General features: G+C 40.2%; 1 protein-coding gene and 1 pseudogene across 1 annotated transcript; both read right to left on the reverse strand.

Annotated features, from left to right (window-relative positions):
- Window positions 1,000-6,556, reverse strand: LOC104743797 (annotated as a pseudogene).
- Window positions 10,037-10,958, reverse strand: LOC104743800. Its single transcript, XM_010464842.1, has 3 exons — window positions 10,890-10,958; window positions 10,582-10,810; window positions 10,037-10,191 (listed from the first exon to the last, which is right to left on the reverse strand). The coding sequence occupies exons 1-3, from the start codon at window positions 10,956-10,958 to the stop codon at window positions 10,037-10,039; spliced, it is 453 nt and encodes a 150-aa protein (XP_010463144.1).

Below are 11,438 nucleotides of genomic sequence, written 5' to 3' on the forward strand. Positions count from 1 at the left end.
AAAAAAAAAAAAAAAAAAAAAAGTCAAATTTCTAATATAGAAATTACTTATGTCGATCAAAGTTTCACTGGAAATAAATATTCGGTACAATTAGTAAAAACTTAAAAGGTACAAATTTAAAATTTCCCATAAAAAAAGATATGGTCAAAGTCAAACCTTCATCCACAGTGACACTTAACTTGATTTATTCAAGTAAAATAAAAAACAGAAACATTTCTTTAGAGAAGGGGGGGGGGGGGGNGGGGGGTGGTAATTTGAGTTATGCAAATATAAAATTTAAATTTCTTTGGAAAGCATAAGTTATTAAAATTAGATTTGCTATTTGGTCGGAAATCAGAAGAAAGAAAGAATATATCTAATTTAGTCGTTGTGACACGGGGAAAAAAACAAAATTTGTCAATCCGCTTCGTTGAAATGATAGAGATGAATAGGCTCGATAGGTTCCTTTTAAAACCCTGGATATGTTGCAACTTTGTGTGAATGTGTGATGTATTACCAAGTTTGCTACTAGGTTACTAAAAAATTATTAGAATACGTTTTCTTTACTAAATGTTAAATACAATATTACATAATCTTCTCATGTATGATGTATGCTAAAATCCTTTTTAAAAAGTTAAAGTAAGTTCACAAAGTTTAAAATATCAGTAGTTAAATATATCATTAGGGCGTAACTCAGGTTCACCCCTAGTCAATCAATAATGCGAAGTGTCCCTTGTCTACTAGGCTCGTTGCTGCTCAGAATCTAACACATGGACATGTGTCATGTCATGTGGAACGTGTTCATGTTTATAACTTTATAGGCATTTTCATAATCAAATTAAATAGAAACGTCGAAAATTTGAGAAAAGTATATGACCAAATTTTAACGAAACAATGTATCTCAACCACTAAAGGACAAAAACAAAAGAAAAAAAACCCCAAAACCCTTAATAATGTATGTCATGTGTATAATGTTAAACTAAAAATCTCCATTGTTAATTAGTTAGTTGATTCGAATGCTTAGTGATGAGGTCTGAAAATACATAACCACCACCTCCACCTATTGCAGCGGTTAATAGGTGAGAGCTTCTTGGGAACATCCGGCAAAGTAACGTTTTCCGTTGATGGTTGCACCGTGACTCGAAGCTTAATCCCAGCCTGACAAAGACCTGTCTTTAAGCTAACAAAATAATGCACTCCTGCCTTAGTGAGCTTAACGAGATCGTGTCCCGTCTTGTACACAGCTACGGTAGAATTTTGTTCACAGGATCTGAACTCAAGATCATCGCTGATTTCTCTAACGTCATTGAGGTTCTTGTTGTATTCGAAAAAGAGAGTATCTCCAACACGAAATTGTTCATCTTTACTCCACTTGTAATATTAGTAATTGTTGTAGACGCTCTATCCTTTGGAATCACCGACCTTGTAGATCCTTCCTATCTTGCTCCGTGGTGGTGGTGGAGAAATAGGACGTGTTGGTTCATGGTTCTTGCTCGGTGGTGGTGGTGGTGGAGGAATCTGACGTGACGATCCATGGTTCTTGCTCGGTGGTGGTAGAGGAATCCGACGTGACGGTTCATGTGTCTTCCTCCATGGTGGTGGTGGTGGAAGAATCCGCCGTGACTGTTCATGGACAATAAGAACGTCGTGTTTAAGTCCGTTAACGTGTGTTACTTGAAAATCAAGCAAGATCTTCTCGGATCTCTGAAGTTCGTATATTCTAGAGGGATCAAGATATTCTTGTAGATATGTTGTTATCTTGTTAAGATCTTGTATGAAGAGTATATAATGTAACATTTCTCTACAATGAATGACAACACAAATTTAAGAACCTAAACCCTACTTTACATGGTATCAGAGCCTAAAAGAAAAACAGAAAAATGTCTGAGAAATATGTCAAAACGGAGTCATCTAAAACGGTGACGGTGGCGTATCAGCTGGCGGCCAACGGGAATCCTGGAGCCATCATCGCTCAGGTTCAGTTTAATGGTGACAACTTTGATGAATGGGCTCAAGCGGTGCGGACTGCAGTGGGAGTCAAGAAAAAGTTTGTATTCATAGACGGAAACGTGACGGAACCAAACAAGGAAGACGCTGAATACGAAGATTGGATCTTTGCAAAGTCGATGGTGTCTTTGTGGATTCTCAACAGAGTGGAACTAAAGGTGCGGAAAACGCTGGCCAATAAGGAGGATCCGGTGGAGCTGTGGAAGGAGATCAAGGATCGGTTCTCTGAAGGGAACTGTCCACGGATTCAAGAGATTAAGGCAGCGCTTGCCTTCTGTCGTCAAGGCAACATGACGGTGATTGATTACTATGGAAAGTTACAGGCCTTGTGGGAAGATCTAAGTAACTGTGAACCGACGTTGGCGTGCAAGTGCGGAGGGTGCAGTTGCAACATCCACATGGAGATTGAAAAGAAGAAAGAAGAGGATCAAATTCATTATTTTCTGCTTGGTCTCGATGATGCAATGTTTGGAGGAGTTCGTACTTCCATCATAAGTACGGATCCCCTTCCAAGCATGAATCAAGTGTACTCAAAAGTGAAGTCTGTTGAACAAATCAACACTGTTATGCGAGGAAGAGAACAACAGACTTCACAAATGGCCTTTGCTACTCGGAGTGGCAACATTGTGGCTGACCATGAAGACAAATCACGGCTGCTGTGCACTGCTTGTAAGAAAACAGGACACATGGCAGAAACATGCTTCCAAGTCATTGGATATCCACCATGGTGGGGTGACCGGTCTCGACAAGGTAGACGTGGTGCAGGTCGAGGAGGAGGAGGACGAGGGCGCATAATGATTCGCGCAAATGCTGTCGTTGTTCACAATGAAGGTGAATCAAGTGCTGAAGCTCAAAGACAAGGATATGTCGGTCTGAGCAAAGAACAGTGGGGAACTTTAGTCAAGTTTCTCAATGAGAAACAGGGGACAAAACCACGTCTGAATGACTGGGTGCTTGATACAGGAGCCTCGAATCATATGATGGGGTTTAGTGAGTTACTCTTTGATCAAAAGTATATGTTGCCTTGTTCAATTGGTTTGCCAAATGGAAGTCAGAGTTTGTCAAAGGAAAACGGAACAGTGGTTTTTTTATGTTGACTTTGAGTTGCATAACGTGTTGTTTGTACCAGATTTACGTTGCAGTTTGATCTCCGTCACTCAGCTCATCGCGGACTTAGACATAGTTATGCAGAATGCTAACAAAGGTTGTGTACTTCAGGACCGTTCAACGAGGAGCCTGACTGGAGCGGGAGAACTTAGAGATGGGCTGTACTTCTTTCGTCGCTTACCTACTGTTTGAGCTTTTCATTTGAATAAAGACGGTGTCGATGATATGTGGCATCAACGGATTGGTCATCCGTTTAATGGTGTTTTAGATTTGCTTTCTGTTGTTGGTAGAAGGAGTAGTGATTTTTCAGTTTGTGAAATTTTTGTAAAAGCAAATAATTGTTGACGACTTCTCAAAAGGAGTATGGGTGTACTTGCTTCGAGAAAAAACACAAGTAAAGCAAACGTTGAAAGACTTCATTGCATTAGTGTTGAACCAGTTTGGGAAGAACATAAAAATTATCAGAAGTGACAATGGTACTGAATTCAATAGCCTCACTAATGAATTCAAAGAGCGAGGAATCATACATCAAACATCTTGTGTTGGAACGCCACAACAGAATGGGAGAGTGGAACGAAAGCATCGCCATATTTTGAATGTTGCAAGAGGGTTGTTGTTTCATTCCTCACTTCCTAACAAGTTTTGGGGCGAAAGTGTTTTGACAACGTCTTACTTAATCAATCACACTCTATCTCGAGTATTGAAAGGTAAAACTCCTTTATGAGCTCATCAATGGAACTTCGCCATCTTATGATCATTTGAGAGTCCTTGGGTGTTTGGCGTTTTCACATAAACAAAGAAGAGAAGGAGATAAGTTTGAAGCAAGAAGCAGGGTTGGATATCCTTTTGGAAAAAAGGGTTGGAACATGTATGATGTAGATACAGAGGAAGTGTTTGTGTCAAGAGATGTAGTTTTTGTTGAAATTTTTTTTTTGATGAGTTCTGGTGAATTCAGAGGTGAACAGATGTTGAATGATGCGTTTGATTTTGGTGAAGGGAATTGTCAAAGAAGTTGCTCACGAGGCAAGAAACACAATCGAAGAAACAGAACAAATACTCAATGATGCGATTAACACTAGATTCGATGAGATGATCGCTGACAGTGAGGCTTTATCTCGAACAGAAGATGAACGTGTTGCAGAAGGTAGTCTTTCAGCAACAAATGATGAAGACATTGATGTTGCAGAAGAAATCGAACACCATGAACTGTCTCCTGTTGAGGAGTACGGACCGGGTAAGCGTCCTAAAGTACTGCCAGCTCGACTGAAAGAGTACATTTTGCAGGTTGTTTGTGATACAAAACCAGCTGCAGGCGAGTCCAGTGAAGGGATTGAGTATCCAATATCCAAGTACATAGACTGCAGTCAGTTTTTGCCTAAGTATCGGTCTTTTATGGCAGCTATCATTGCGGAAACAGAGCCTACTACGTTTCGTGATGTTGTAGCCTACAAAGAGTGGTGTGAGGCTATGCAAAAAGAGATCAATGCTCTTGAAACAAACCAAACCTGGATTGTGACAATGTTGCCACCAGGGAAGAAAGCTATTGGCTGCAAGTGGATATGCAAGCTCAAGTATCGAGCTGATGGAACCTTGGAGAGACACAAAGCGCGTCTTGTGGTGTTGGGGAACAATAAAAAAGAAGGGGTGGATTATGATGAAACGTTTGCTCATGTAGTCAATATGACTACGGTACGCACGTTTCTTGAAGTTGCAGCAGCAAAAATTTGGGAACTACATCAATTGGATGTCAATAATGCCTTTTTGCATCGAGACTTAGAGGAAGAGGTTTATATGAAGCTTCCACCTGGGTTCCGCAATGGTGAACATAGAAACTTCGTTTTATTTGCTGATGAATTCACTGTATGGATTGAAGCAAGCTCCATGATGCTTGTTTGCTAAGTTGAAAAGAGTGCTTACAAAGTATGGTTTCACAAAACTCGGGCTGATTATTCAATGTTTCACTTGCGGCAAGGAGCGTCTGAGATATACATTCTGGTGTATGTAGATGATCTTATAATTAGTGGTAATGATACAACGGGGATTGCAAAATTTAAATGGTACTTAGGAGAATGCTTTCACATGAAAGACTTGGGGTCTTTAAAGGACTTCTTAGGGATTGAGGTGGCACGGAACAACGACGGAATTTTTCTGTGTCAAAGAAAATACACACTGGATATTATCAGTGAGGTGGGATATCTCGGTTCACAACCTATATCTCACCCTGTTGCTTTTCCCATTGAACAACAACACAAACTTGCTCTCTCCGATGGTCCGCTCTTGGAAGAACCAGAAAGGTATCGACAGTCGGCTATGTGACCAGATTTAACCTATGTGGTTCACATTTTGTCTCAGTTTATGCAGAATCGTCAAACAGACCATTGGAACTGTGCGTTACGTGTGGTGCGTTACTTGAAGGGAACACCGGGACAAGGTGTGTTGTTGAGTTCTAAAGGTGATTTGAAGTTGTATGATTGGTGTGACTCTGATTGGGGTGATGTCCTCTGTCCAGGCGGTCTGTAAGTGGCTGGTTTATCACTAGGTTCCTCTCCAACTTCTTGGAAAGCTAAAAAACAAAAGGTCGCAGGTCGTTCCTCCGCAGAAGCAGAATATCGGTGTATGACACTTACTGTTAAAGAGCTGGAGTGGCTACGTCATCTACTAGCGGACTTTGGAGTATCTCAACAGGATCCAACAGAGTTGAATTATGACAATCAAGCAGTTTTGTACATTGCCGCCAATCCAGTGTTTCATGAGCGAACTAAAGGCGTAGAGATCGATTGTCATAATGTCTGTGATGCTATTCAAGCTAGAGCAATACGAACACGGAAGATGCACACAAAGGAGCAGCTTGCTGATGTGTTTACTAAAGCCCTTGGTCGTCAAGAGTTTGAAAACATAGTGGCCAAGTTGGGCATTTGGAATCCGCACGCTCAACTTCAGGGGGTGTTAATGTGTGTTACTTGAAGATCAAGCAAGATCTTCTCGGATCTCTGAAGTTCGTATATTCTAGAGGGATCAAAATATTCTTGTAGATATGTTGTTATCTTCTTAAGATCTCGTATGAAGAGTATATAATGTAACCTTTATCTACGATGAATGATAACACAAATTTGAGAGCCTGAACCCTACTTTACACCGAAACGCATTGAATATGATTTGAGGTGATGAAGTAATAATGTCCTGGTCCCTTGAAGGTTACCACATCGTGTCTAGTGTTGTAAACAACTTTAGGAGAGGGCGAATCGCATGAATCATACACTAAAGCGCTGGAAACTTGAGCGAGGTCATTGACGTTCTGATCGTATTCGAAGACGAGGGAATTTCCCACGTGGAATTGCTTATGGTCAGCCTGACTAGTCACAGTCCATCCAAAGTTACCACCGACTTTGTATGTTTTAGCCGAGGTGCAACTAAAGAGAAACATGATCACGAGCACGAAGCCAAAGATCTTATTGGTGACCATGATTTGGGTCGTATGTGTTAGGTGTTTAAACTTTTTAGTAACCGATGCTCTGTTTGTGATTGTTTGTTTGCAGAAGAAAAAAGAGAAGCAGAGAGAGAGACGACACGCGGATTACAAGTTCCCAAAGCAAAGCACCGGCTAAGGTACGTCTTGGTGAGCTAACTGACCAGCTCACAAGGTCTCATAGAACGTTTTTAATCTGAGTACAAGAGACAGGAAAGATTGAACACCATAGAGAGCCTATACAACCGAGCTTAGGAGATAAGTTCTCTCTTACTCTCAAGACACTCTCTAGATCTAACCCGTTTGCTACTCACATTCTTTTTCTTGTTGTTGGCTGCTTCTCCACAGCTCACTCCTTTTATACCCTGAAGGAGACACCTCTGACAGCTCACCTAAACCTAGGTGAATCGAAAACCTTATCATTTTGCCAGCAATACCATGAACCCGTACACTGCAAAACACGACAAAGACTCTGTGCTAACTAGAGATTACCGTTGCCAACTTCGAATCCGTAGTGGGCATGTCTTCTTAACTGCTCGGCCCATTATCCTCAATTATGGTCCATTAAGGAATTGGAACGACACTTCACATTCTCCACCTCGATTCACTTCCGACAACCCGAAAGAGATTGACCTTCTTCTTGTCGTTTTCCTTTCCTGTTCCGACTGAACCGCCGGAACCCTAGCTCATTCTGAGCTAGCTTCAGTTCCGAAGAACCTTCAAATCACTTCTCCCATCCTCGAACTTCTTCACCGGCAAAGGTTTAGTGAGGATCTCAGCTGGATTGATCTTAGTATCAATCTTGGTCACGATCACATCTCCTTCTGTGATCACATCCTGAATGAAGTGATAACGAGTCTGGATGTGCTTTGTCCTCTCATGGAAGACGCTGTTCTTGGCTAAACATATGGCGCTTTGTGAGTCACAGAAGATCTCAGCAGTCTCCTGAGGAAAACCCAACTCACTGGTAATTCTCTTAAGCCATAAGGCTTCCTTTGTAGCCTATGCTAAAGCCATGTACTCTGCCTCTGTTGATGACACGACGACTATCTTTTGCAGGCCTGAATGCCAACTGACCGTGTTTCCTCCGACTTGGAAAGCATAACCGGTAATTGATCTCCTTCGATCCAGGTCAGTAGCGTAATCGCTATCACAAAACCCTGTAACTTCAAAAGTATCAGATTTCTTGAATGTTAACCGACACTTTGAACTTCCACTTAAATACCTTAATATCCAAATGACTGCTTCCCAATGTTTTGTGTTAGGAGAGCTTATGAAACGACTCACAAGGCCCACAGCGTGAGCAATGTCTGGTCGGGTCCCAACCATTGCGTACATGATACTCCCGACTGCACTTGAGTAAGGTTTGTCTCTCATCTGTAACTCCATTTCAGTTCTGCCTTCGGTAGGAGTACTAGATAGTTTGAAATGACACCCCGTGGGTGTTTGAACTAATTCCGACTCAGTAATGCCAAACCTCTTAGGAGCTTCTCAATGTAATTATCTTGAGATAGTATCAGTGTTCCTTTCTTACAGTCTCTGATAATATCCATTCCTAGAATCCTTCTTGCTGGCCCCAAATCTTTCATTTAAAATTCTTTGCTCAACATTACCTTCACCTTCTCAACCTCTGTCATATCCTTAGCCGCCACTAGCATGTCATCTACATAGAGAAGTAGGTAGACATACTTCCCCTCATCGTAACACTTGAAGTATACACATGATCATATTCACTCCTTGTAAACTTCTTCTCCTTCATAAATGTATCAAACCTCCTATTCCACTGCCTTGGAGATTGCTTGAGACCGTAAAGGGATTTATGGAGCAAACATACCTTGTTTCCCTGCTGATAACCCTTAGGTTGATCCATGAGTATCCGTTCTTCAAGATGTCCATGCAAGAAGGCTGTCTTCACATCTAGTTGTTCGAGCTCTAGATCATTTTGGACAACAATCGATAGCATTAGTATGATGGTGGTATGCTTCACTACTGGTGAGAAAACCTCGTTGTAGTCGATCCCTTCAACTTGCGCATAGCCCTTTGCCACCAATCTGGCCTTAAATCTTGGTTCCTCAACTCCTCCTATTCCTGGTTTGAGCTTGAACACCCACTTACACCCAATTACTTTCTGTCCTTCTGATCTCTCAATCAGTTTCCAAGTCTGATTCTTATCTTGTGACGCTATTTCCTCATCTGATGCACCATTCCATTCTTCACCATGTTTACTACTCATAGCCTCTAGGAAAGTCTTTGGCTCTTCAATCTCTATCAATTCAGCCATAGTTAGTGCATAAGCTGCGACATCACAGACATCAAATATACTTGGTGGCTTGATGGTTTTTCTTTCTCTATCCCTTGTTAAGAGATAGTTTTCAAGGTCAGATGATGATCCTTTTGTCTCAGGTTCACGACCTGATTCCTTTTCAGCTTCTGGTTCTTGATGAGCTCCACCTCCAGCTGAGGACCCACTCTGATCCTTTGATAACTCATTTCTTTGGATTTCTCCTTGTAAATCAACACTAACCCTCTCCGGTCTGCTAGTAGTTGACTTTACCAAGTCTTTGTAGAGATTATCTTCCCAAAATGTGACATCTCGACTTATGACACACTTCCTCTCTTCTTGACTCCAGATTTTGTAACCTTTGACTCCTTGTGGGTATCCCATGAATATTCCCTTCTTAGCTCTAGGCTTAAGTTTTCATTGATCAACATGGTAGAACACCAAACATCCAAATCTCTTCATGTGTTCATAATCTGGTTTCGATCATGACCAGATTTGCTCCGGCACTTCAAAGTTTAGAGGAGTGGATGGTGTCCTATTTATCATATACACCACTGTCGACGTTGCCTCTGCCCAAAACGTTTCACTCAGTCTTGTTTCACTTAATAGACTCCTGACTTTCTCCAGTACTGTTCGGTTCAATCTCTCAACTACTCCATTCTGCTGAGGGTGTATGGACACGTCTTGTGTCGCATGATTCCATGAGTTTTGCAGTGGTCGTCGAATACCTTGTTACAATATTCTAGACCATTCTCTGTTCTTAGCGTCATAAGCTTCTTCCCACTCTGGTTCTCAACATACGCCTTCCACTCAACGAACTTGCTGAAAGCTTCATCCTTTGTCTTAAGAAAATACACCCAACCTTTCTTGAGAAGTCATCTACAAATGAAACGTAGTAATGACACTTTGATAGGCTTGGAGTTACATTTGGAGATCCCCACAAGTCTGAGTGAACATACTCCAGCTTCTCCTTTGATGTATGTTTCCCCGTTTTGTAAGGAGGGGTTATTGGATCCTTGATTTTAATGGATTTGAAGATTTGAAAATCCACATGGAATCCATGGATTTTAAAATCAAATAATATTGATTTGAAAATCAAATAATGTGGATTTGAAAGTCAAAGAAAGTGGATTTGAAAATCCTAGAGAATAGAATTCAAAAGTTATAAAAGAAATAAAACTTATAAAAATAATCTCTCATGTAGCATTCTCAAGTGAATCAGTCCACATGTTTGATGCTATTGTCTCTCTCCACTCATTGACATATTCTCTTTGTTGTTTTTGGGTTGTAAGTACTTCAGCATTATCATCATCATTAATTTCTTCGACAACTTCTTCTGCACTCTCGATTTCTTCTGGAAAAATATCCGTTCGACAAAACTTTCGCAGAAAATTATGTAAACCAACACATGCAAGTACAATCTCTGTTTGTGTCTTATAAGGAAAAGGAGGTGCGTGCTTAAAGATTGCAAATCGAGATTTGAAAATACCAAATATTCTTTCAACCACGTTCCTTAGGGATGCATGACGATGGTTAAACAACTCTTTTGCATTTGCTGGTTGTGAATTTTGACCAGAAAATTCTTGTAGATGATATCTGACACCACGATAAGGAGCTAAAAAGTTTTGACGATTTGGAAATCCACAATCTACTACATAAAACTTTCCTGAAGTACAATAAGAATATACAATCACTTGTCATGTTGAGAAAACATATTTACAATAGGAAGACATGTACATACCTTCTGGAACTGGTAGTCGATTAGTGTTCCTTGTCAAAGCATCATTTAATACTTTTGAGTCATGAGCTGAACCTTCCCATCCACTAAGCACATACATGAATTCAAGATCAAAATTACAAGCAGCCAACACATTTTGCGATATATCACCTTTTCTGTTACGAAAAGAAGGCGCTTTTTTTGTTGGTACCATTGCAAGGATATGTGTACCATCAATAGCTCCAACACAATTCTAAATAAAAAAAAATATAAAGTTATATTCTATGAAAGATAATGAAAAAAGCAAAAACATAATTATATGAAAAATATACCTTAAAGTACGGATAAAATCTTGTACTTTCTCTAATTTTTGTAGGCACTGTAATCTCAGGCTTAGCCATTAAACTTGGAGCAATTTGATTTAGAGCCCGTAAAACTTTGTGAAAGTTCNGCAAACGATGACCTATTAAAAGTGTCTTTGGTACGACAATACCTTCAATTTTGGTCAACTGTAAGAAGAAAAGTTGCAACAATTTCTTCAACACTAATATATTTTGTATCACATAGATCTGTATGCTCTCGGATATGAACACATAGCTTTAGAAAAGTCTCGTGATACATTCGATACAACTGTTTAAAATCCGAAGGCTTTTTCTTTTGCATATTTTCTATATATATTTCACCTTCTCTTGTGATCGCACGTCGAATAGAATATTGCAATCGAGGTCGTTGGCATTTTCTCAAATATAGCATTTGAATGAAAATCAAGAGCACCAAAAATATAATATCACTATCTAACTCGTCATCATGTAATGCATCTTTTTCTCTTTCATCATGGACTTCTTGATACATGTTTGATGTACACCTGTGACAAAAAAAAA

This window comes from Camelina sativa, chromosome 14 (assembly GCF_000633955.1).
Source record: "Camelina sativa cultivar DH55 chromosome 14, Cs, whole genome shotgun sequence".
Lineage (NCBI taxonomy): Eukaryota > Viridiplantae > Streptophyta > Magnoliopsida > Brassicales > Brassicaceae > Camelina > Camelina sativa.

Bases quoted from the DNA above. Each gene is read 5' to 3' on its own strand.
- LOC104743800 (XM_010464842.1), bottom strand. From the start codon at position 10,958: ATGGCTAAGCCTGAGATTACAGTGCCTACAAAAATTAGAGAAAGTACA. The intron at 10,811-10,889 runs GTATATTTTTCA...TTTTTTATTTAG, and splicing joins GATTTTATCCGTACTTTAAG to AATTGTGTTGGAGCTATTGA. The intron at 10,192-10,581 runs GTATGTACATGT...TTTTTCCAGAAG, and splicing joins TCGACTACCAGTTCCAGAAG to AAATCGAGAGTGCAGAAGAA.